This window comes from Capricornis sumatraensis, chromosome X, assembly GCF_032405125.1.
Source record: "Capricornis sumatraensis isolate serow.1 chromosome X, serow.2, whole genome shotgun sequence".
In the NCBI taxonomy this organism is placed as follows: domain Eukaryota; kingdom Metazoa; phylum Chordata; class Mammalia; order Artiodactyla; family Bovidae; genus Capricornis; species Capricornis sumatraensis.
Window position 1 is genome coordinate 126,381,564 of NC_091092.1, and position 27,069 is coordinate 126,408,632.

Below are 27,069 nucleotides of genomic sequence, written 5' to 3' on the forward strand. Positions count from 1 at the left end.
GGCAATAAACAACAAAATCCCGCAGTTCGTGAATCCGCCCTTCTCAGAGCGCTGCCCGGGGGAGGCGGCAGGGGGCGCCCGGCGGGCTCCTGCCCCGCCGCCCTTCCCAGACCTCCCCCCGCCCTCCGCTGGCCCTGACGTCCCCGCCCCCGCCTCCCGCCTCCCGACCGAGCCTTCAAAGGGCGCTCGGGGGCTGCGGGGCAGGAGCTTCCCTGTGCGGCCCAGGGGCCCCGCCATCACCTGTCCGTCGCGGGGCCACCGGCGGGCGCTGGGTCCCTCTAACTCCCTTCCCGCGTCCCGGGAGCAGGTGCCGCCGCCGGCCACTCGCGCCGAGGTGGGACCAGGAAGGGCGCGCCGGCGGCCACATGGAGAGCGGCGGCGGGACGCCCCCGGCGGGGGCGGTCGGGGCGGCCGCCGAGCCCCCACAGGGCCCGCTGCCGCCGGTGGGCGAGGGCGTGGTGGGGCCGCCGGGCCCGCCGGAGCCCGAGGGGGCGGCCGAGGGCGCGGGGGTCGGAGGCGAGGGCGCGGGCGGGGGCGGGCCGCGGCGGGCGCTGCGGGCAGTATACGTGCGCAGCGAGAGCCCCCGGGGCGGCGCGGCCGGCGGCCCCGAGGCGGGGGCGCGCCAGTGCCTGCTGCGGGCCTGCGAGGCGGAGGGCGCCCACCTCATCTCCGTACCCTTCGGGGAGCTCGACTTCGGGGAGACGGCCGTGCTCGACGCCTTCTACGACGCAGGTGAGGCGGGTTCCCCTCTCTCTCCCACCCCACTCCTCCCAACTTTCCTTAGCACTCGCGCCGCCAGAGCACCAGCTCCTCCCTATCCTAGCACCCCCTGCCAGGACCGCCCTACCTTCTGGGGAGGGGAGAGTAGGGGGCATTGTACCCTTTTACACATAAGAAAACAGAGACCCCTAGCATTTATATTTCTTTATTCTTCAGTTTTCTTAAACATCAGTTGATGCAAGAAATAGCCTATGACCCAGACGAGGCCGAGTCCCCCTCCCCTCTAGGTATTCTACTCTTACTTTCTCCCTTCTATGGGTCCCAACCCTGGCTCCACATTAGAATCCCCTGGGGGAGCTTTAAAAACTTCTGTTGCCCAGACCAATGACAGCAGAACCTGAGGCCTCAGGATTGTTGAATGCTTCCCAGGTGATTCCATTTTGCAGCCAAGAATGGAAATCGATGTTACAGTGGGGGTGGGGGTGCATCTCTTGGAAATATCCCTGTGTTCTTTTTTTTTTTTTAAGTTTTTTTGGTGTGGACCATTTGTAAAGTCTTTATTGAATTTATTACAATATGGTTTCTGTTTTATGTTTTGATTTTTTGGCCACAAGGCATGTGGGGGGTCTTAGTTCCCCCACTAGGGATTGAACACTGCACCTCCTGCATTGGAAGGAGAAGTCTTCGAGACTGGACAGCCAGGGAAGTACCCCCCCACCCCCTCCCCGTGTTCTTTTGCACACTTATCACAGCTGTGCTGTACCACCAGTGTGGCAGATGTATTTTGTTCTTTCTGAAGTGTTCCTGGCTTTAGGATCTCCTCCATTGCTGGAATGGGACCCTCAGCTCACTCAGCCTTAAATCTGTACTTGTGGTTGGCACGAGTTACTCCAGGTATAGAACGGGTTGTTGCTTGGCTGTTTGCCTTATGTAACCTTTAGAAGCTATGTGACAAGCCTCTGGCACTTGGGTGACATTCACAAACACTGCATGTGAGACAGTAGTTTACCTGGGAGCCTGTGCCTTGGTTTCTCCACGGGTCAGACAGGAGCACCATGCCTGCCCTAACCCCAAAAGCACCTGAGAAGGGAGATGAAGAATCTCTTTAAGGTGCCGGCCACACTGTGCTGATGAGATGGTGAGCTAGCTTTATTACCGTCCATTCCTTGCTGGGATCTGTTTTCTGCAGAGCAAATGCTCCCCAGCTGGAAGGGGGGCGGGGTAGCAGGCTTGTTCAAACAAGTGGCAGCTGGGCCCTTTGAAAATGCTCCCTTGACTTTTCTGACCACTCGGAGTTGACTTCAGCACAGCATCTTTTTTAGAAAAGTTGTTCAGGAGCCACTTCACTGGGAACCACTCGGTTTTCTCAACTTCTGTTCATTCTCTTCTGAAAATGAAGTTGAACAGACTCTTCTCTGAATGGTTAAATGTTGCTTTGACCATTAGGCACAACTGTAGCCTCCTGCCTGCTGGTGCTCTGAAAATTGGCGTGCAGTGGCTTTGCTTCTCTGTGGTGTGTGTGTGGGTGTGGGTGTGGGGTGTGTGTGTAAAAAACAAGCCTCATCTACTACCAGAACTGCTTCTGTCAGGTTGGGTGTGATGGTTCATTCAGGCAGAGATCTTGGGCTTTCAATTCCAGAGCCACACAAAGAGCACATGGTCTTTTCTTGTTCTGGGTCCTGATTGCCTAGAATTTTCAGCTTCATTATGTACCCCCTTTCATTGACCTGGGCCTGGTCTTGAATAAATTATTTTTCAATACATCATCATAACTAATAATTTCTTCTCATAGGTTTGATGAACAGTACATAAAACTTGAGTAAATGGGTTCATGGATTTAAACAGATGCCCCACCACCACTAACACCACCACCTTCCACTGGCTTCCTAATCTCTGCCATTCACACAACATTTTGGTGTCTCCACCAAAAAGATACAAATCTGTCACTGGCTTCTTTGTAAAATTTCTAAAACCTTGCTGTCTGATATGTTAGCCCCTAGCCACAGGTGGCTTTTTACATTTAAGTTAGTTTAAATGCAATAAAATAAAAGTTCCTCATTTGCATTTGCCGCATTTTGAGTACTCCACACACACACTGAGGAGAGTGTTTTCCTCATCGAGGAAGGTCCCATCAGATGGTGCCGTTCCAGAAAAATGCTTGTAGGAGAGGGGAACTACCGAACTGTCCTAAGTGTGTTTGGGGGGATCATAGATGTGAAATTGAAGCACTTCCTGTCCCCTGAGTCAGAGCAAGTCAAGGCTGGCTTGGATCATGTTTTCCCGTCTCCTTGTGCAGTTTTCTGTAATCCTTTGTGGGTCAAAAACAGGTTATATGTCACCAGTGCCTAGGTGATTTGATGGGCTGCAGGAGAGCCATCAACCTGCAAGGGCGCATGTGGGCACTGCTTCGAGAGACAGCCCCTGCAGGCCACGAGGGCTGAGGAGCATCTCATCGGCTTTTTTTAAAAAGATTATTTGTTTATTTTTGGCTGTGCTGGGTCTTTGTTGCTGTGTGCTTTTCTCGTCGTGGCAAGTAGGAGCTACTCTCTAGTTGCAGTGCATGGACTTCTCATTGTGGTGGCTTCTCTTGTTGTGGAGAGTACGGGTCTGGAGCTTCAGTTGTTGCAGCTCCTGGACTCGAGAGCACAGGCTCAATAGTGTGGCTCAGCGTCTTAGTTGCTCCACGGAATGTAGGCTCCTCCTGCACCAGGGATCAAACCCGCGTCTCCTGCATTGGCAGGCAGATTCTTTACCACTGAGCCACCAGGGAAGCCCTCATCGCCTTTTGTTTTTTTAATTATGGCAAAGTGTATGTAACATAAAATTTGCCATTTTAACCATTTTTCAGTGTGCATTTCAGTAGCATTAAACGCAGTTGCCCTGCTGTGCAGCTATCACCACTATCCATCTCCAGAACTTCTTCATCATCCTGAACAGAATCTCTGTACCCCTTAATAACTCACAACTCCTCGCTCCCCCAGGCCCTGGTAACCCCTGTCCTTCTGTCTGTCTCTATGAATTTGGCTGCTCCGGATGCCTTGTATGAATGGACTCGTACAGTATTTGTTTTTCTGTGTCTGGCTTATTTCAGTTAGCATGATGTCTTAGGGTTTTGTGAATGATGCTGTCATAGGTGGATAAATTTCTATCCAAGTCTCTGCTTTCACATTTTTGGGTATATACCTGTACATGAAATTGCTAGGTACAATATGGTAATTCTGTGTTTAACTTTTTGAGGGACGTTCTTTTTACATTAACAGAAGTGGTGGTCATCTCTGTGTGCCTTTGACCCACAGAAGGACCCTTTCTTGTTTTGTTTTTTAACATCCATCCTCAAAGATGAGAGTCTCAAGTGCAGTAAAACTATCAAATTCAGCAAGTGTGGATCCATCACTCGATTACTTCTAGGATTTGGAGAGCAAAGCATACCTGGTTTTTTGTTTCATAGGAGAAACCCCTTCTTCTGGATATACCTTGATGCCTTTTGTTGAGGTGCCCATTTCTGTACTTTAACAGAATTCGTGATCATGACTTTGCCTGGCATACTGTGTGTGTTGGGTACCGAGCAGCCTCCCTCCTGGGGGTCCTCAGTGCTTGTGAACATACCAAAAACTCAGACATCCTGCAGGAAGGAAACCTGGGTAACTGTCTCAGGGTTTCTAAATGTTTCAACCAGGGAAACTGTTCTCCCACAGTGCTGTCATTGGATGCACTTATAGTGTGAACTCTTAGACTGAGCTCTGGCCCAGCAGAGCACAATGCCTGTATCTCCTGGGAATGCACCTTATTATTGATGTAGGTGTCCTCTCCAGTTAGTTTCATTCATGACCAGTCTAAGGACCTACACCTAGATGCTGAAATGGAGCTGTCTTGAGTTAGCTATTAACTGCTCAGATGACAGAACAGCCCGTTTACTCAGGCCCAGGGACTGGGTGAGCTTCCCATTCCTGGTGTGTCTGGCTCTGCCTACCCTCTGTCCACTCTGAACCTCACTTGCGAGCTACTTTCCTGACTCGGGGCCCTGCTTTTGATTTTTTGTTCAGCAATGTTCACAGTGATTTTAAACGTGAAGCAGTTTTGCCACCTGTGACAGGAAATCCTTGCATTTCCTGGACATTGATTCAAAGACTACGACATCAGTATCCCAGTTAGTTATTTGACTTTGATGATTCCCTTGTTCTGGCAAGAGTCATTTGGAGGATATGAAGTGTGGCAGAGCTAGGCGGGGGGTGAGGAGATTGATTTTGCTCATTGTTGCTGGGAAGTGGGGACTATGTTTTCCAGCACCCATTGAGTCTATTGTGGGATGTATGAAACTAGCTTTGGCCAATGAGATGTATTAGTGATGTCTGTCACTTTCAGTCAAGGCATGGCTTGTATGTAGATCTTCACATACTTTCTTATCCCTTTCTGTGGTCTCCATGGGGACCTTGGAGGTTGACTGTAGAAGATGACAGTGGCACGAGATGGAAGGTACCTGGATCCCTGAACCACTCTTTTGAGGACAGTTGTTGGACCAGGATCATCCACTTTTGGATTTTCAATAAGCAAGAGAGAAGCTTTTATTTAGTCAGGTTCCTAAGACTTGGGGTGGTTTTTTGACAGTGATAAGAGAGTACTACTTGGGTTATGAAAATATAGCCCAACAGCTAGAAAGTTGTCTCCTAGGGCATGGCTTTCCAAGAGAAAGCCAAGCCATGTATCATCTCATGTAATGGATTGTCACTGGTAATAATATATGCCAGTCATGGGGCCCCTAACTGTGCTGCTGTGGACCTTGAAAATAGAATGTAAATGCTTGGACCATCAGGTTCATGCCAGCAATGGGAGGAGACATTCTAGGTTCTCTCCTGGTTTCCCTGGTATTGGAGACTAGGTTATTTTTTCCTTCTGATTAAATGATACTGCACTGGAGAAGGAAATGGCAACCCACTCCAGTGTTCTTGCCTGGAGAATCCCAGGGATGGCGGAGCCTGGTGGGCTGCCATCTCTGGGGTTGCACGGGGTCAGACATGACTGAAGCAACTTAGCAGCAGCAGCAGTGCTTCTGTTAGTTTGTATCTAACAGTAACATTGAAATTTTTGCAACAAAAAAGAACATAAAATGGTTTAAAATAAGGCCAGCTCTAGTTTCTTTCACTCCCCTTTATGTGGGTTGTGTCTTGCTTCACCTTCCATGATGTTACTCATAAATTTATTAGCTTTATGCGTTATGTAGCATGGAGAGTGCCCACCAGGCTTCCATAGATGTTTCCACATTGCCTGGTCTCCCCTGCAGTTAGCTGGGCTTCTTATGATGAGTGCTGCCCAATGGAATGTGAGCAGCATCAACAAGTGTCACTTGGAAAGCAGCCGAGTCAGATGATACACCACCACCATTTCTCTTTGCCTCTATCAGGACAGACTTGAAGGCTGTGTGTTCAGGATGGTAGTTAAGCCCCTGAAATGTGAGGGATTTGTCTGAGATAGCAGCATCACCTAGCCCCTCCTGACTCAGATAGCTTGCTGTGTATTCTGCTAGAAATGCTTGCATGTTTCTCAGCTAACTTTAATCCACAGGTGCATTGGCTCCTGCTTGCGAAAGAGACTTAAAGATGTCTTAATACTTCTAAGAATTTGGTACACACTCTTTCCTCACTGGGCTTCCCTGGTGGCTCAGAGGTTAAAGCCTCTGCCTGCAATGCAGGAGACCTGGGTTTGATCCCTGGGTAGGGAAGATCCCCTGGAGAAGGAAATGGCAACCCACTCCAGTATTCTTGCCTGGAGAATCCTATGGATGGAGGAGCCTGGTGGGCTACGGTCCACAGGGTCAAAAAGAGTCAGACACGACTGAGCAACTTCACGTTCACTTTCACTTTCCTCACTGTTCTGGAAAATGCATAAATTTCAAAGGAAGACAGTCCTCTGGGACACGTGGCAGTGTTTTTTCTAGAATGTGTGTTATCTATACCTGCCCAGGAGACTGGCCACATCTATTTCCAGCAGAATGTAAGGGCATGAAATCATTAGTTTAGCAGTTCAAGTCAGAAATCTAGGAGTCAGTCTCGACTCCACCCTGTCCCTCATTGCCAAATCCAACCTATTGCTTCCAAATGGTTCTCAAACCCACTTTACTTCTCTCTGCCTGCCCCCTGCCACCATCGTAGTCCAAGCATTGGCTTCTCTAATTCAAGTTACTGCCAACAGCTCTGTAACTGATCTTTCAAGCTTGGGCCAATCTTGGTGGATTACAGTCCATGTCATCTGCTTAGAAGCCAGTGTATCCTGGCATCCTCCGCTGTCCCAAACTCATTCAGCCTTCACATCTCAGGTCTTCAGAGAATCCTTCATGGACTTCTATCCCTGTCTGTTCATTGTGTGCACACTGTGGTTTTGTTTCTTAGCAAGTAACACAATTGTGGTTACATAATTACTGACTCAATGTTAGATGTTCTGTCTGACCGTGAACTCTTCAGTGACAGGGAACCAGATGCAGTTTTCTTTGTGACTCTTTCCTAGGATTATCCATCCAGTTCCTTTTTAGACTAAGTCTCAGTGGACACAGACAACACTTGGTTTCTCCTGTTGAGATAAAGCAGATCTGTCAAGGACTCCCAAAAGGAATCAATGTAACTCCTTGTAGAAACTATGTTGAAAATGGTGGCCAGGACTGGATACAGTGCAGTTGTGATTTTGTTAAAAAATAAGAGATATCCTGATGACCCATTTCTGGGTCTGACTCTTTCTCCTATGAAACAGAAGAGACTGGAAGGGCTCTGGACACACTGGACTGGAAACAGTGGTTTGGACTGTGTGCTGTGAATACTAATTCTTGTTGTTTGTCTACATTTTCTATAATGTTTATTTTCTGTGACATGAATGTGATTTTATTTTAAGAAAGTGCAATAGGAGATTAAAGATGCGGTTGTAAGTCAGAAGCCTTTTTCCACTCTCCCTTCCTCCTGACTGGCTCAGGCAGCAATGATTGTATGTCCAGGGACCAGAACACACGAACCCCTGGCTGGGCCTCAGCTGGATTTGGCTGCTGGCTTGCCCATGGGGGCCCTTTGCTGACCCTCCTTCCTTTTGAACCACTTTTACTGCTACTGACTCAGCTTTGAACCTGGAACTTTCCCCAACTCTTAGTCATGTGAACTGGCTGATGAAAAGCATCACACCTGTAGCACTGAACTGAGGCATTGCTGTGGAAGCCTGGAGTACGTGCAGTGGATAGATGGATATTTGTGGGCTGGCCTGCTGTGTTACTGGCTGTATATTATTTGTTACAAGGGAAAACACATTTTCAATTCCCAGTAGTCAATTTACATGTTTTTGGAATACAAACCATAAACTATCTTTTAAAGCCTCCTAAGTATCAGGCTTTAAGAGAGGTGCCATGTCAATCTTAGGCAGATAGTACAGGTGGGAGATGACTGGACTTCTGCAAAGCAAGCTGGAAAACTTCTTGTTTCCCAGTCCCTTCAACAGGTTTTGAGCTCTTGGGTGTGACAGGGCTTGGCAGAAATGCCTGGTGGTTACTGGGGCTTGGCTGGTGGTGGAGAGTTGTAGAGCAGACAGGAGTTGAGCTGTGGCCCTTGGCAAGAAGCAGAGTTCACTCAGGAGTTGGGGTCTGTGACAGGGCAGCCCAAGGGGGAGGCAGAGCTGGACACAGTGGTGGAGGAGTAAGCAGGAGCATTCAACATAGATTTTTTTTTCTGCTCTTCAGTGTTTTTAATTATGGTAAATTTCAAGCATGTACATTACCCAACTTCAACAATTATTAACATTCTGCCATCTTTTCTTCTTGATCTTGACCCACCCCTCACCCCTTACTTGATTGCACCTTTAACCATTTTTACTACAGAATGTATATACATTGTAATGTGCAAATCTTAGTTGTACAACTTTGAGAAATGACTAAACCCAGGTAACCAAAGCCACTCACAATATAGTTTCCATTTGCCCAGAGAGTTCCCTCATATCCCCTCCCATTCATTCCCCTTTTCACTCCCGTTCATGGCCCCAGGTAATGACTGTTATGCTGTCACTTTAGATTAGATTTGCCTTTTCTAGTCGAGAAGGAAATGGCAACCCACTCCAGTATTCTTGCCTGGAGAATTCTATGGACAGAGAAGCCTGGCAGACTACAGTCCATGGGGTGACAAGAGTCGGACATGACTTGGCAATTAAACTGCCTTTTCTAGAGTTTTGTTAAATGGACCAAGACGGTGGGTACTCTTCAGTATTGGACTTCCTTTATTCAGCATGACATTTTTGCAATCTGTCCATCTGTATTGTTGCATGTTATCAGTAGTTTGTTCCTTTAGAATGCCAAGTGCTATTCCACTGCATGAATATTGGTTTAGCCATTCTCCTGTTGAAGGGCATTTGGGTTGCTCCCGGTTTCTGGAATAGAGCTGCTGTGGACATTTGTATATAGGTCTTCTTGATGGCAAATGTTGTCACTACTTTGGGGTAGATACCTAGGAGTGGAATGGCTGGATCAAAGGGTTGTTGTTGTTGTTTAGTTGCTAAATCTTGTCCAACTCTTTGTGACACTATGGACCGTAGCCCACCAGGCTCCTCTGTCCATGGGATTGTCCAGGCAAGAATCCTGGAGTGGGTTGCCATTTCCTCCTCCAGGGGATCTTCCCAACCCAGGGATCAAACCCAAGTCTCTTGCATTGCAGGCAGATGCTTTACCATCTGAGTCACCAGGGAAGCCCCAGATTCCAGATCAAAGGGTAGGTGTAAGAAACTTCCAAACATTTTTTTTCAAAGGGGTACCATTTTATATCCCTTGCACCAAAAGCCACCAGAGTTCTGGCGGCTCACAACACTTTGTGCTAGTGAGCTTTTCTATTTTGGCCCTGCTAGTTGGGAAATGTGGTGGTTTCTCATTGTGGTTTTAAGTCACCTTTCCTTGACGATCAGTGATGTTGAACACCTTTTCATGTGCTGTTTGGCCATGCAGATACCTTGCTTTGTGAGGTGTCTATTGAAGCCATTCACCACCATCCCATTCCCCACTCCACCCGCACACTGGGAGCCTGCCATCTTAACCACTCAACCAGCAGGGAAGTCCCCATTTACTGATTTAATTGCATTGTCATCTTATTATTGGATTAGAAGAGTTCTTTATGTGTTCCAAATTCAAGTGTTTTGTCAGTTTATTTTCTGAACATTTGGTCTCATACTGTGACTTGCTTTTTCATCTACTTGTGATATTGGATGAGCAGAAAATTTTAGTTTGGGTTAAATGTAATTAAGGATCTTTGCCTGTTAAGGTTGTCTTCTGTGTCCCCTCTAAGAAATCTTTGCCTATTTCCAGGTTGTGGTCTTGGAGCTACTCTTCTTCATGTTCTTTTAAAAGCTTTATATTTTGAGCTTTTACTTCGGGGGCTGTCATTCATCTCAAATGAAGTTTGACACAGGTGACTTTGGATAGACCCATCCTGATACCTTGATTCAAACATCTGGGAGATGGGCCTTGCCCAGGAGGAGTACTCCAGGCACTTTGAGTCTAGTTGGCAGGACCATGGCTGCCTCCCTTTCATCTCACCATCCAGCAACATATATGAAAGGCAAGTTGTCCTATAGGCAACTTGCCTTTCTGACTTCTGGAGTAAAAACTGACAAAACAGATCCATGATGAAACTTTGCCAACATATGTTCCATCATCGTGTTCCATTGGGCCCGGCAATGTGAGTGGCAGAGGGCAAAGAACATTGGCTTTACGGATCAAGTTTTCATTTCTGTCTTGTCATTTATAGACTGTGTGATCTTGGATAATTTACTTAACGCCTCTGAGCCCCGTTTAAAAAAAAAAAATTGTATGTAGAGATTCAAGCAGAGTGCCCTGAACTTAGTAAGTGTTCAATGAATGTCAGTCCCGCATGTCTTTGCCTTCTTGCTCCCAGCGATAAACACATCAGAACCTCAGTATGGAAGGAAATGTGTATATTGGAATAATGAAGACTGGAGACTCAAATCCTTTGGACAGTAATCACATTGTAGGGTCATGTTACACTCCTGCAGTTGGTAAAAAATAAATTTTTTCCCCTAAGTTTTGAGGTTGGAAATTCCACTGTAACTCTGTTCCTTGTCCTGTGCTCCAGAATGGAGGTGAGGAGAAGGCACAAAGCCCTGCTTAGTGAAGAGCTCTTGATTGTTTCTTTCAGTTGAGGTATAGCATCTATACAGAAAAGGGCACAATCCTGTGTACTGTTCTATGAGTTTTCACTAACTGTATGGTAACTGGGGTAACCCAGTACCTGGATCAAAAAAGTGAATGCCAACAGCAGCTCAGGGTATGACCACTTCTGTTTTCCTGCCTGGCCAGGAATAATAACTGTCTCTATAGGTTTGTTTATTCATATAAATGAAATTATATAATACTAGGTTTTTGGTGACTGTCTTCTTTCACTTACTGCCTTTTCCAGATTCATCCATGTTATGGCATGTCAGCCCTTCATCGTCTTTTTATTACTGTACTGTGGATATACCACACTGCGTTTTCCCATTTTTCAGTTAATGGATGTTGGGGCTGTTTCCAGTTTGGGCTATTGTGAATAATGCTGCAAGTTATTGTGTGGACGTACCTTTGAATTTCTCTTGGGTTTATATCTAGCAATGGGATTTCTCGGTCATATGGTTAACTCTGATATTCTTTTAAAAAGTTTTTTATTGTGATAAATAAACACATCATAAAGTTGACCATCTTAATCATTTCTCAGTGTACCATTTAATAGCATTAAGTACATTCATATTGTTGTGTAACCAATCTCCAGCACTTTTTCACCTTACAAAACTGAAACACTGGACCCTAATGGGTCCATGTTTAATAACCATGATTTAATAAACCATGATTCCCCAATCCACCCATTCCCCAGTAACCACCATTCTACTTTCTGTCTCTGAATTTGATACTCTCAATGCCTTACATGAGTGGAATTGTACAGGGTTTTGTGTGTGGGAGCTGGCTTTTTTCATTTAACATAGTGTCCTCAAGGTTCACCCATGTTATAGCATGTATCAGAATTTCCTTCATTTTTAAGGCTTAGTAATATTCTGCTGTATGGAAAAACCACATTTTGTTTATCTATCCATCCATTGATGGGTACTTGGATTGCATCAGTTAACCTTTTGAGGAACACCTTTCCAAAAATCTTTTCCAAAGCAGTTACACCATTTTACAGTCCCATCAGAGACGTACAAGCATTCCAATTTCACTACATCCTTACTTGTTACTTTGTCTGTCTTCTTAAAATGACAGCCATCCTAGTAGCTTGAAGTGTTACATCATTTTGATTTCGCTCTCCATTTCTCTGATGACTAAGGATGTCAGATGTCTTTTCATGTGTTTATTGGCCATTTGTGTAGCTTCTTTGGGCTTCCCTGGTGGCTCAGTGGTAAAGGACCGGCCTGCCAATGCAGGAGACATGGGTTTGATTCCTGGGTCAGGAAGATTCCCTGGAGAAAGAAATGGCAGCACACTCCAGTTTCCTTGCCTGAAAGTGTTAGTCAGTCAGTCGTGTCCAACTGTATACAATCACATGGACTGTAGCCCACCACTTTTCTGTCCATGGAATTCTCCAGGCAAGAATACTGGAGTGGGGTTGCAAAGAGTTCACCACGACCTGGCGACTCAACAACAGTATCTTTGTGGAAATGTCTGTTCAGGTCCTTTGTCCTTTTCTTCACTTGAGTTATCTGTCATCTTGCTATTGAGCTGTAAAAATCCTTTATTTAATCTGGAGACAAATCCCTTGTCAGATATATGATTTGCAAATATTTTCTCCCATTCTGTGGTTTATCTTTGAACTTTCTTGAAGCTCTTCTTTAACACCATGAGTTCTTAATTTCAGAGACCAACTTATGTATCCCATCTATTATCCCATCTATGCTGTTTCCTCTAAGTTTTTTTAGTGTCTTATTTATCCTTGGAGTTTCTTTATGTTAGCTGTCAGCAAATTGCAACCTGCAAGCAAGCTGCCTTTATTTTGTAAGTACAGTTTTAGGAACACATCCATCCATCTGTGGCCACTTTGGGGCTGCAGTGGTGGAGACTGTGTGGTCCACAAAGTCAAAAATATTTATTATCTGACCCATTACAGAAGTTTGAGTACTTCTGCTGTGTCAACATAAGCACATATGACTATGCATTCTTATTCTCCCTTTCTTACTCAAAAGGTACTGGACCAAACACACTGGTCTACACCTTGCTTTTTTAAATTAACAACTTAGCCTGGATACCTTTCCAAATCAGAATGTGGGAATCTTCCTTATTATTTTTTATAGCTGAATAGTGCTTCATTGGGTGGATGTATTATTTATCAGTACCTTTTTAAAGGGACACTTGAATGTAGAGTTTTTTGCTACTAAGCTGCAATAAACTGTGGAAAATTCTGAATGAGATGGGAATACCAGACCACCTGACTGGCCTCTTGAGAAACCTATATGCAGGTCAGGAAGCAACAGTTAGAACCGGACATAGAACAACAGCCTGGTTCCAAATAGGAAAAGGAGTACATCAAGGCTGTATATTGTCACCCTGCTTATTTAACTTATGTTCAGAGTACATCATGAGAAACGCTGGGCTGGAAGAAGCACAAGCTGGAATCAAGATTGCCGGGAGAAATATCAATAACCTCAGATATGCAGAAGACACCACCCTTATGGCAGAAAGTGAAGAGGAACTAAAAAGCCTCTTGATGAAAGTGAAAGAGGAGAGTGACAAAATTGGCTTAAAGCTCAACATTCAGAAAATGAAGATCATGGCATCCCGTCCCATCACTTCATGGCAAATAGATGGGGAGACAGTGGAAACAGTGTCAGACTTTATTTTTGGGGGGCTCCAAAATCACTGCAGATGGTGATTGCAGCCATGAAATTAAAAGACACTTATTTCTTGGAAGGAAAGTTATGATCAACCTAGATAGCATATTCAAAAGCAGAGACATTACTTTGCCAGCAAAGGTCCGTCTAGGCAAGGCTGTGGTTTTTCCAGTGGTCATGTATGGATGTGAGAGTTGGATGGTGAAGAAAGCTGAGTGCTGAAGAATTGATGGGTTTGAACTGTGGTGTTGGAGAAGACTCTTGAGAGTCCCTTGGACTGCAAGGAGATCCAACCAGTCCATTCTGAAGGAGATCAGTCCTGGGTGTTCTTTGAAAGGAATGATGCTAAAGCTGAAACTCCAGGACTTTTGCCACCTCATGCAAAGAGTTGACTCATTGGAAAAGACTCTGATGCTGGGAGGGATTGGGGACAGGAGGAGAAGGGGACGACCGAGGATGAGATGGCTGGATGGCATCACCAACTCGATGGACGTGAGTTTGAGTGAACTCCGGGAGTTGGTGATGGACAGGGAGGCCTGGTGTGCTGCGATTCATGGGGTCACAAAGAGTCAGACACGACTGAGCAACTGAACTGAAGCTGCAATGAATAACTTCCACGTGGGCCATTTAATACATGTATGGGCATATTTGTGATTGGGTAGCTAAAAGGTATTTGTGAATTAAAAAATAAATGCACCTATAATTTTGGTAAATAGTGTCAGATTCCCATCTGTGAGTTCTGCCATTGTCTATCTTTATAGCCTCACTAACAAAACAGGTTGCCAGTGTTTTAGACTCCTGTTAGCCTGATGGTTAAGAGATAAATCAATTAGTTTTTTGTTTTTTGATTTATTTTTAGTTGGAGGACAATTGCTACAGTATTGTGTTGGTCTCTGCTGTACATCAACATGAATTAGCCATAGGTGTACATATGTCCCCTCCCTCTTGGACCTCCCTCCCACTTCCCACCCCTCTAGGTAGTCACAGAGCACTGGGTTTGAGCTCCCCGTGTTACACAGCAAATTCCCAACCATGGGGGGCAGCCTCCACAATTAAGAGGAATTATGACCTGCAGGCCTGCAGAAAGGAGACCCCAAAGACAGTAAATTAAACAAAATGAAAAGACAGAGAAACATGCAGCAAGACCAAACAAGTGAAGAGGAAATAAGCTGCTACTTTCGCTTCCTTGGGTCAATTAGTTTTAGTCTGTATTTCTCTTATCCTGAGTGAAGTTGAGCATATTTCCTCTTTTTCTGAGAGCTGCCTCTTCCTAACTCTCCCCACTTTTTCTTATTGGTTTATGGGCCTTTGGGAGAGGGTCTTAATTCCTAGGAGATCTTTATTCGGGCCTCAACCCTTTGTCTTTTGTCTCTTGTTTAGATTGTATCATTTCTATTGATCCATCTCTTAAGTTCACTGACCCTCTGTCACCTCCATTCTTCTTGTGAGCCAATGAAGTGAGTTTTTTCTTTTGTTTATTAAAATTTTCATTCCTAAAATTTCCATTCAGTTCTTTAGTTGTTGAGACTTTTTTCCCATTCTTTTCTGGAGTGTTTGCCCTCACTTCTTGGAGAATTTCTATAATAACTTCTTAAAGTCATTGTGAAATCATTCTGATGTCTGGTGATACCATCTTGTCACTGGAGTCTGTTGATGGTCTTTTCCCGTGTGAGTCGAAACTTTCCTGCATCTTTGAATGCCAAGCAACAGGTTTCTCTCTGGAGCATTTTGAATATTATGTTAGGAGATTCTGGCCCTTCTTTATATCCTATGGAGTCTGTTGATATTTTTGCTTTAGCAGACAGTTGGCCTAGCTGGTTTAAGCTGCCAAGTTCCATTTCAGTTGTGGTGTCAGATAGGGTTTCCAGGCCTTGTTAGTCCTGTTCAGCATTGCACTCTCTGGTTTACTGAGGCTCCCCTTTTCAGTCCTGTGGCCGGTTACTCCACTCAGCCTCACACTTCCTACAGCTGGGCCCATGTCTGGGGCCAGGATTTCAGAAGGAGAAAAAACCAATGAAGAGTCACAACCAGCACCTCCCATGGGAGCACAACTCCTTCAATTAGAGCACAAGACTGCCCTCTCTCAGTTCCCGACATCAGAAGGCCCCTTTTGCCACTGACCTACTATCACAGCTGCAGGATTGCAGGGGGCCTGGGGCTACAGGGGGACAAAGGAAACAGTAGAGAATTTCCCTCACTCTCTGAGCATTAGGAGCCTCCTTTCCTGCCTTTTTTTTTTTTTTAAAGATGGTGTCTCCTGGTGCTATTTGTGTCTGCATTTAGCACCCAGTTCTGAATTCATGCTGCCTTTAGGCCAGGCTGGGGAAAACCAGGGGAACTTGCTGTTGACTTGGTGGCACTCAGAAACCTGGTCGTCATCTGCAGTCTGCTTGCTTCCACTTACTCGTCACACTCCTGAAATAGCTATTCCATCCACTGTGTCTAGTTTTTGTAGCTGCATTCGTGGAGAGACAGAGTGGAATGTATTTATTCCATCTTACTTGGAGCCAGAACTCAGACTTGTACCATTAAATTTTGAGATGATTTTTTTCATGCAGCAGTTGTAACCAGAATATGATAAAATATGTCTGCGTCCAATAAGTAAAAATAGCCTCAGTGCCAGCTGCATTTTATCAGACCAGTTCTGTCCATACCTGATACTCTGTGTGACTAAAGGTTGCAGTAGGGGGGTGCAAAAGAAGTAGAATAAATGAAACGAAATGGTTTACATGATAAAGGTGCTTGATTGGCCTTCAATGTATCCCTCCAAATACATTAGTTGTGAGCTGGAAGCAAAGTCCATCTGGATGTTTAGAATGACTGTTGGATTGTCAGTTGGATCTCACAAGGCCAAAGTTTCAAGACTTATTGGATGGGTTCATTTAAAAAAAAATGTGTTCTCTGTCCTGAGAATAAAAATCTCGCATCCAAAATACTTGTCCTTGCTAAGTAATTTTTGTAAAGCTTCTGGCTAGTAAGGCATGCTTGATGAGAATCATAAGCTCTGCGTATTTCTTTTCAGAGAACCACCTAAGAAAAAGGAAATTGGTCCATGGAAAAAAGGAAATTAGAAGGGATTAAAAAAAAGAAAATGGCCCCATATCTAGCAGTGAGTCACCATCACCACCATGAAATGAACTCAGTTGCCCTCCACAGAATGTGGTGGTGGACACCACTTGGGAAGCTTAGAACACAGAATGGGGGAACAAATCAGTAAAAGTCCTGGCACCTAGTGATGACCTTGAAGGAGCAGTTGATTTTGTTAAAAACAAAGAGGGTATTATGGTCGAAGTTGATGTAGAAGTCAAGGGTCCTCTTGTGTTGACTGGTGGTCATTTTAAGGAGATGATTAGAGAACAAATTAAGGAAATTTCTGCAATTTTGCCACGCTAACAGAAAAGCTCAGCAGTACCCTCTTGGCAGTTTGCAGGGTGTGATAGCTCATCTCTAAAACTGCCCACATCTTGAAGGTAATGTGTGACACAGACCTTTTAGACGATGAGGTCACTAGCTGCTGGTCAGAAAAGGTTTTAAGAAATAGGTTGCCAAAAAATCTGCCAAAGAAAGTCATGTCAAAGCAGATTCCTTTATAAAAGAGTTGAAGGAAGCTGCTAAAAATGACAGTATGAGGTAGTGTTTTCAAAGGGAACCCAAAGTCAAAACTGTGAAATGTGAGATCACAGGATATTGTTACCATCTGAAGTGATGAATGCACCCTAGCTTGCAGTATAAAGCTGCACATTTTTTTTGCCTTGTTAGTTGGAAGAACAACATATGTGTGGCTTAATTCATGCTGCTGCTGCTGCTAAGTTGCTTCAGTTGTGTCCAACTCTGTGCGACCCCATAGACGGCAGCCCATCAGGCTCCCCCGTCCCTGGGATTCTCCAGGCAAGAACACTGGAGTGGGTTGCCATTTCCTTCTCCAATGCATGAAAGTGAAAAGTGAAAGTGAAGTTGCTCAGCTGTGTCCAACTTTTCACGACCCCATGGACTGCAGCCTTCCAGGCTCCTCCGTCCATGGGATTTTCTGGGCAAGAGTACTTGAGTGGGTTGCCATTGCCTTCTCCGTAATTCATGCTACACTTGATGTTATAAATATTTCACTGCAAGTGGTCTGAACTTCAGCCCAATGACTCCATTCACCTCTGTGAGTAAGCATAGTTTGCTTATATGTGGCATCTTTCTTTGAAAAAAACTGGTAAATGGACATATCTCAATCATACCTATAAAATATAAAAAACTGGTAAATGGACATATCTCAATCATACCTATAAAATATAAAAATGACTTATTTTTTGGTCATTCTTACCAAAAAAGATACTAGAAGGCAAAATACAGGGGACCAGATATAGGTTATGGACATCCCCCCTCTTTCCCACCCCACAATCCCAGTTGAAACTTGATACTCCAAGCAACTAGTACCCATCCCACGTGGCACTTGGTTAGGATTTGTTGACTTCCTGACCCTGTAGGCTGTCTCCTCCTTAGGAGATGGGAAAATTGGATTTAAATGACACTTTGCAACATTCTTTCCATTGATCTGCCCTCAGATATGTTGGTATTGAGCAGCAGTGGATAAAATTAGGTCTAAATTCCGGTTGGGATTAGTGAAGGTGCCTCCTGTCCAGTGAATATGGGCTCTGTTGTTTTTTAGGTAGTTTTTAGATGACCAGTGTTGCCATAAATCCGATCAGATTTTTTTTAATGTCTTTGGCAGAAATATTAATTCTGAAATCTCGTTTTCATTTTGGCACAGCCAACCTTAACTTGAATATTCATCATATCCTATTTTCTGCTGGGAGATAAGCTTATAGATTACCTAGAATGTATTTAAAGCCTGGCATGAGCCAGTACAATCTTACTATATGGTAAATCATTTGCCATCTTATTGTTGTACTGACTAATACTTTGCTTTGAAAATCAGATACTTTTAAACCACCGTAGAAAATTTATAGTTTTACTTATTCCTTTTAAGGCATTTCACTGAAATAATATTCAAAAGTTTTTAGTTAACTAAAATCCTCTACATCATTCATTTTCTTATTTCATGTAAACATGTAATGAGATCATTAAAATGGATTCTTAAATTGTTGCAAGGGCACTTTGCTTTTAAATTCAGATACTTTCCTGCTAAGAGTAGATTTTAATGGGATCCTTGGCTGTTTGAAATCCCTGATGGGGTATCACTTCTTAAAGTTTATTAAGCCAAGATGGGGCGGGGGGCGGGGTGGGGGGGCGGAGAGAGAGAGAGAGAGAGAGAGAGAGAGAGAGAGAGAGAGAGAGAGAGAGAGAGTGTGTGTGTGTGTGCCATGATCAAAGAGGAAGATTTATTCTGTATAGGCTTTTCCTCTGAGATTGAAAATGTGAATTTGACCTCTTTTTTTCTGTGATCTGTTTGCTTTTTGTTGTTATTCAGTCGCTAAGTCATGTCTGACGCTTTGCAACCCCATGGACTACAGTACATTATGCTTCCCTGTCCTTCACTATCTCCTGGAATTTACTCAGATTCATGTCCATTGAGTTGGTGATGCTATCTAAACTGTTTGCCTAAGATTGATAAGCTGTTTTGCCCCTTCTTCCCAGTGACTCAGTTTCAGAAAGTGAGTCTAGGAAGTTGTAAGCCTCATCTGGGCCCTGGGGAGCATAAGATTTGGCTTGTTTCGAGCCCTGAGTGCTGTGCCCTTGCTGTGTGACCTTGGGTGATTCTGTTACTCTCTCTGCCTCATTTTCCCACCTACAAAGTAGAGTCAGTTACCAAGCCTGCCTCATGGGCTAGTTCTGAAATTCAACACAGATGTCTATGACAGTGTTTTGTAAATAGCAAATCAAGTGACCATTGTGATGATTAAAGATTTTAGGTAATTTATAGTCTCTTGGAAATGGCAACCCACTCTAGTATTCTTGCCTGGAAAAATCCCATGGATGGAGGAGCCTAGCAGGCTACAGCCCATGGGATCGCAAAGAGTTGGACATGACTGAGCAACTAACGTACTTTAGGGGAAAAGCCTCAATTCTGCATATATAATAAAGAATTCCAATTTGATGTTTTATCCTATTTGTCATTTATAAATCTGCTAACTTAGTGTCTTAAAAGTTCTAAAAATAAACTGGTTAAATATTGTGGTAGAACTTTTCTAAGTAAACTAACTCAATTGGGCCAACTGAAAAATGTCAGGCAAATGTCACCTTTGGGTTTCAGGTGTTTTTCCAATTGAACATGAGTTACTTGGAATTTTTTTTGTCAGTGGCAGTATCAATCTGTCCTTTTTAAAAAAAAATTTTATTCAAGTATAGTTGATTTACAATGTTGTGTTAGGTTCAGTTGTACAGCAAAGTGATTCAATTATCCATTCTTTTTCTGATTTCTTTCTCATATGTCATCAGAGAATATTGAGTAGAGTTCCCTGTGCTATACAGTAGTCTTTGTTGGATATCTGTTATATATAGTGGTGTGTGTATGTTAATTGCAAGCTTCTGATTTATCTCTGTCACTGAAGTTTCCCCTTTGGTAACTATGATTATTTTCAATATCTGTAAGTCTCTCTCTGTTTTGTAAATAAATTCACTTGTATCATTTTTAAAAAATTAGATCCCACAAATGAGTAATAACATATGATATTTGTCTTTGTCTGACTTACTTCACTTAGTATGATCATCTCTAGATCCATCCGTGTTGCTGCAAATGACATTACTTTGTTCTTTTTTATGGTCAGGTAATATTCTGTTATAATATGTACCACATCGTCTTTATCCATTAGTCTGTCAATGGACATTTAGATTGCTTCCATGGCTTGACTATTGTAAATAATGCTGCAGTAAACATTAGTGTACATGTATCTTTTCGAATTATGGTTTTCTCTGGATATATGCCCAGGAGTGGGATTGTTGGGTCATATATGGTAGTTCTATTTTTAGTATTTTAAGAAACTTCCATACTGTTCTCCATAGTAGCTGTACCAGTTTACATCCCCACCAACAGTGGGGGTGTAAGAGAGTTCCGTTTTCTCCACATCCTCTCCAGCATTTAGTGTTTGTAGATTTTTTTCGATGATGGCCTTTCTGACCAGTGAGAAATGATAGCTCATTGTAGTTTCAATTTGCATTTCTCTGATTAGTGATGTTGAGCATCTTTTCATGTGCTTTTTGGCCATCTGTATGTCTTCTTTGGAGAAATGTCTAGATCTTCTGTCCATTTTTTTTGGTTGGGTTTATGTTTTTGACATAGAACTACATGAGCTATTTGTGTATTTTGGAGATTAATCACTTGTTGGTCACTTTGTTTGCAAATATTTTCTCTCATTCTGTGATTGTCTTTTTGTTGTGTTTATTATTTCCTTTGCTGTGCAGGAGCTTTTAAGTTTAATTAAGCCTCATTTGTTTATTTTTGTTTTTATTTTCATTACTCTGGGAGGTGGATCAAAAAAATTGCTGCAATTTATGTCAAAGTGTGTTCTGCCTATTTTCCTCTAAGAGTTTTACAGTGTCTGGCCTTACATTTAGGTCTTTGATCCGTTTTTAGTTTATTTTTGTGTATGATGTTAGAGAATATTCTAATTTCATTCTTTCACATGTAGCTGTCCAATTTCCCCAGCACCATTCATTGAAGAGACTGTCTTTTCTGCATTGTATTTCTTGCCTCTTTTGTCATAGGTTAATTGACCATAGGTGCTTGGGTTTATTTCTGGGTTTTCTATCCCATTCTGTTGATCTATATTTGTGTTTTTGTGCCAATACCATACTGTTTTGATGATTGTAGCTTTGTAGTATAGTCTGAATTCAGGGAGTCATCTCCACTCTGTTTTTGTTTCTGAGGATTACTTTCGCTATTTGGGGTCTTTTGTATTTCCATACAAATTAGAAAACTTTTTTGTTCTAGCTTTGTGGAAAATGCCATTGGTAATTTGAAAGGGATTGCACTGAATCTGTACATTGCCTCAGACAGTATAGTCATTTTGACAATATTGATTCTTCCAATCAGAGAACACAGTATATCTTTACATCTGTTTGTGTCATCTTTGGTTTCTTTCATCAGCATCTTTAGAGTTTTTAGAGTACAGGTCTTTTGTCACCTTTGGTAGGTTTATTCCTAGATATTTTATTCTTTTTGATGTGATGGTAAGTGGGATTGTTGTCTTAATTTCTCTTTCTGATCTTTTGTGGTTGGTGTCTGGAAATACAAGAGATTTCTGTGTATTGATTTTGTATTGTGCAAACTTACTGAATTCATTGATGAGCTCTAGTTGTTTTCTGGTACCATCTTGAGGATTTTCTATGTGTAGTATTGTGGCATCTGCAAACAGTGACAGTTTTGCTTCCCCCCACCGATTTGGATTCCATTTATTTCTTCTCTGATTGCCATGACTAGGACTTCCAAAACTGTGTTAAAGAAAAGTGGCAACAATGAACATCTTTGTCTTGTTCCTGATCTTAGAGGGAATGTTTTCAGTTTTTCGCCATTGAGAATGATGTTAGCAGTGGGTTTGTCATATGTGACCTTTATTATGTTGAGGTAAGTTCCCTCTATACCCACTTTCTGGAGAGTTTTTGTCATAAATGGGTATTAAATTTTGTCAAAATCTTTTTATGTATCTAAAGAGGTGATCATATGGTTTTTATTCTTCAGTTTGTTAATATGTGGTGTATCACACTGATTGATTTGTGCATATTGAAGAATCCTTGCAGATAAATCCTTTATCTCAGATAATTCCCTGAGATAAAGCTCCCTTGGTCATGTTGATCCTTTTAGCATATTGTTGGATTTGATTTGCTAGTATTTTGTTGAGGATTTTTGTGTCTGTGTTCGTCAGTGATATAGGCCTGTAATTTTCTTTTTTTGTATTATCTTTGTCTGGATTTTGGTATCAGGGTGATGGTGACCTCATAGAATGAGTTTGGGAGTTTTCCCATCTGCAATTTTTTGGATGAGTTTGAGAAGGATAGTGTTAACTTTTCTCTAAATGTTTGATGGAATTTGCATGTGAAGCCATGTGATCCTGGACTTTTGTTTGTTGGCAAGTTTTTTAATCACTATTTCAATTTCAGTGCTTGTGATTGGTCTGTTAATATTTTCCATTTCTTTCTTGTTCAGTCTTAGAATATTGTATAAGAATCTGTGCATTTCTTCTAGATTTGTCATTTTGTTGACATGTAGTTGTTTGTAGTAGTCTCTTATGATCCTTTGCATTTCTGTGGTGTCAGTTGTAACTTCTCCTTTTTCATTTCTTTTTTAATTATTTTATTCTTAATATTTCTCTATTTGGCTGCATCAAGTCTTAGTTGCAGTGCATGGGCTCTCTAGTTGTGGTATACAGGCTCCAGAGCATGTGGGCTCAGTCATTCTGGTGTGTGGGCTTAGTCACTCTGCAGCCTGTAAGATCTTAGTTCCCTGACCAAGGATTGACCCTGTGTCCCCTGCAGTGCAAGGTGGATTCCTAATCACTGGAACACCAAGGAAGTCCCTTCATTTCTAACTTTATTGATTTGAGCCCTCCCTCTTTTTTTCTTGATCAATCTGGCTAAAGTTTTATCAATTTCATCTTCTTAAAGAGCCGGCTCTTAATGTCATTCATCTTTTCTGTTGTTTTCTGTATCTGTTTTTCATTTATCTCTGTTCTGATCTTTATTATTTCTGTCCTTCTACTTTATTTGGGGTTTGTTTGTTCTTTAGGTGCTTTAGGTGTTGCTTTAGGTATAAGGTTAGGTTGTTTATTTGAGATTTTCTGGTTTCCTAATATAAGATTATATTGCTATAAGAGAGACACAGATGTGAAGAACAGACTTTTTGACTCTGTGGGAGAAGGCCAGGCTGGGATGATTTGAGAGAATAGCTTTGAAACATGTATATTACCGTATGTAAAGGAGGTGACCAGTGCGAGTTTGATGCATGAAGCAGGGCACTCAAAGCTGCTGCCCTGAACCCAGAGGGATGGGGTGGGGAGGGAGGTGGGAGGGAGGTTCAGGATGGGGGGACACATGTGCACCCATGGCTGATTCATGTTGATGTATGGCAAAACCCACCACAATGTGTAAAGTAATTACCCTCCAATTAAAATAAATTAAAAAAAAAAAAAAAACTTCCCTCTTAGAACTCCTTTTGTTGCATCCCAAAGGTTTTGGACCGTCGTGTTTTTGTCGTCATTTGTCTCTACTTTTTGAATTCCTCTTTGATTTCTTCAGTGATCCATTGGTTGTTTAGTAGCATATTGTTTTGCCTCCATGTATTGTGGTTTATTTAATTATTTTTTTTTACAGTTTTTTTCCTGTAATTAATTTCTAATTTCGTGGCATTGTGGTCAGAAAAGATGCTTGATATGATTTCAGTTTTCTTAAATTTATGGGAGCTTGATTTGTGGCCCAATATGTGATCTATCCTGCAAAATGTTCTATGTGCACTTGAGAAGAGAGTGTATTCTGTTGCTTTCAGATGAAATGTTCTGCAAATATCAAGTCCATCTAGCCTAATGTGTTACCTAAGGGCCGTGTTTCCTTATTGATATTCTGTCTGGATGATCTCTCTATTGATGAAAGTGGGGTGTTAAAGTCCACCACTGTTATTTTGTTACTGTTGATTTTATATATTGAAGTGTTCATATATTGGGTGCATGAAGTGAAGTCGCTCAGTCGTGTCTGACTCTTAGCGACCCCATGGACTGTAGCCTACCAGGCTCCTCCATCCATGGGATTTTCCAGGCAAGAGTACTGGAGTGGGGTGCCATTGCCTTCTTCGTATATATTTACAATTGTTATATCTTCTTTTTTGATTGATCCCTTGATCATTATGCAGTGTTTTTGTCTCTTATAACATTCTTTATTTTTTTTTAATTTTTAACTTGAGCCATTCTAAAGGCTTATTGCCTCTTTTAAAGATTTTTTATTTATTTTATTTTTGGTGGTACTGGGTCCTCATTGCAGTGCACGTGGCTCTTTGTTGCTGTGCATGGGCTTTCTCCAGTTGCAGCGAGTGGCAGCTACTCTCAGTTGTGGCACATGGCCTCAGTTGCCCCATGACATGTGGAATCTTAGTTCCTAGACCAGGAATCAAACCCAAGTCCCCTGCGTTGGCAGCAGGATGCTTAGCCACTGGACCACCAGGCAAGTCCAGCATTCCTTATTTTAAAGTCTGTTTTGTCTGATATGAGTATTGCTACTTGAGCTTTCTTTTGATTTCGATTTGCATGGAATACCTTTTTTGATCGCCTCATTTTCAGTCTGTATATATCCCTAGATCTGAAGTGGATCTCTTATAGACAGCATATATACAGGTCTTGTTTGTTTTTTTTTCTTTTTATCCATTTAGCCAGTCTTTGACTTTTGGTTGGAGCATTTAGTCCATTTACATTTAAGGTAATTATCACTATGAATGTTCTTATTGCCGTTTTGTTAATTGTTTTGGATTTATTTTTGAAGGTCTTTTTTCTTCCTTCCCTCTTCTGTTCTCTTGTGATGTGATGTCTGTCTTGAATGTTGTTTGGGTTGCTTTTCCTTCTGTGTGTATCTATTGTAGATTTTTGGTTTGTGCTTCCCATGAGGTTTTGATAGACAGTCTATATATATACAAGATTGTTTTAAGTTGCTGGTCTTTTAATTTCCAGTGCATTCCGAGATCCTGCATTTGTACTCTCTCTTCTCATGATTGCTGGTTTTGATGTCATATTAGTGTGTGAATGATTTTCTACCTTTACTTTATCTTTGCATTTACTGGTGAGATTTCCCTTGTAATTTTCTTGATTCTCACTGTGGCCTTTTCCTTTCCACCTAGAGAAGCTCTTTTAGGTTTTATTGTAAAGCTAGTTTGGTGGTGCTGAATTCTCTTAGCTTTTGCTTGTCTGTAAAATTTTTGATATTTCCATTGAATCTGAATGAGAGCCTTGCTGGGTATTCTTGGTTATAGATTTTCCTCTTTCATTACTTTAAATAGATCATGTTGCTCTCTTCTGGCCTACAGATTTTCTGCTGAAAAATCAGCTGATAACCTCTTGGGAATTCCCTTGCATGTTATTTGTTGCTTTTAATATTTTTTCTTTGTCTTTAATTTTTGTCAGTTCGATTAATATGTGTCTTGCTGTGTTCCTCCTTGGGTTTATCTTGTATGGGACTCTCAACACTTGTTGGACTTGAGTGTTTCCTTTTTCATGTTCCTTTTCATTTTTGGCTATAATCTCCTTAAATATTTTCTCAGGCCCTTTCTCTATGTTTTCTCTTTCTGGGATTCCTATGATGTAATGTTAGTGCAGTTAATATTGTCCCAAAGCTCTCTGAGACTGTCCTCATTTTTTTCCATTATTTTTTCTTTGTTCTGTTCTGTGGCAGTGATTTCCACCATTCTGTCTTTTAGCTCACTTATTTGTTCTTCTGCCTCAGTTATTTTGCTGTTGATCCCTTCTAGTGTGTTTTTCATTCCAGTTATTGTGTTGTTCATCTCTGTTCTTGAAATCTTCTAGCTCTTTATTAAACATCTCTTGTTAACTTCTCAGTCTGTACCTCCATTCTTTTCTGAGATCTTGGGTCATCTTTAGTATCATTAATCTAAATTCTTTTTCAGATAGGTTGCCTATCTCCACTTCATTTAGTTGTTCTTGTGGGTTTTTATCTTGTTCCTTCGCCTGGAGCACATTTCTCTGCCACCACGTTTTGTCTGACTTTCTGTGTTTGTGGTCTCCTTTCTGCAGGCTGGAGGATTGTAGCTCTCTTGCTTCTGGTGTCTGCCCTCTGGTGGGTGAGGTCAATCCTGAGACTTGTGCATTCTTCCTGATAGGAGGGCCTGGTGCCTTCCCACTGGTGGGCGGAGCTGGGTCTTGTTCCTCTGGTGGGCAGGGCCATGTCAAGTTGTGTGTTTAGAGGTGGCTCACAATTGCACTCATCTCACACGCTAGTAAAGTAATGCTCAAAATTCTCCAAGCCAGGCTTCAGCAATATGTGAACTGTGAACTTCCAGATGTTCAAGCTGGTTTTAGAAAAGGCAGAGGAACCAGAGATCAAATTGCCAACATCCGCTGGATCATCGAAAAAGCAAGAGAGTTCCAGAAAAACATCCATTTCTGCTTTATTGACTATGCCAAAGCCTTTGACTTTGTGGATCACAATAAACTGTGGAAAATTCTGAAAGAGATGGGAATACCAGACCACCTGACTGGCCTCTTGAGAAATCTGTGTGCAGGTCAGGAAGCAACAGTTAGAACTGGACATGGAACAACAGACTGGTTCCAAATAGGAAAAGGAGTACGTCAAGGCTGTATATTGTCCCCCTGCTTATTTAACTTCTATGCAGAGTACATCATGAGAAATGCTGGACTGGAAGAAACACAAGCTGGAATCAAGATTGCCAGGAGAAATATCAATAACCTCAGGTATGCAGATGACACCACCCTTATGGTAGAAAGTGAAGAGAACTAGAAAGCCTCTTGATGAAAGTGAAAGTGGAGAGTGAAAAAGTTGGCTTAAAGCTCAACATTCAGAAAATGAAGATCATGGCATCAACATTCAGAAAATGAAGATCATGGCATCCAGTCCCATCACTTCATGGGAAATAGATGG

At 42.5% G+C, this 27,069-nt stretch overlaps 1 protein-coding gene across 1 annotated transcript in view; it reads left to right on the forward strand.

Annotated features, from left to right (window-relative positions):
• The first annotated feature begins 365 nt into the window (after positions 1-365).
• The window catches only part of MAP3K15 (mitogen-activated protein kinase kinase kinase 15), a 142,440-nt gene continuing 115,736 nt past the window's right edge, over positions 366-27,069 (forward strand). The window contains exon 1 of the mRNA XM_068962887.1: positions 366-732. Coding sequence (XP_068818988.1) covers positions 366-732 — 367 coding nt within the window. The remainder of the gene's footprint in view (positions 733-27,069) is intronic.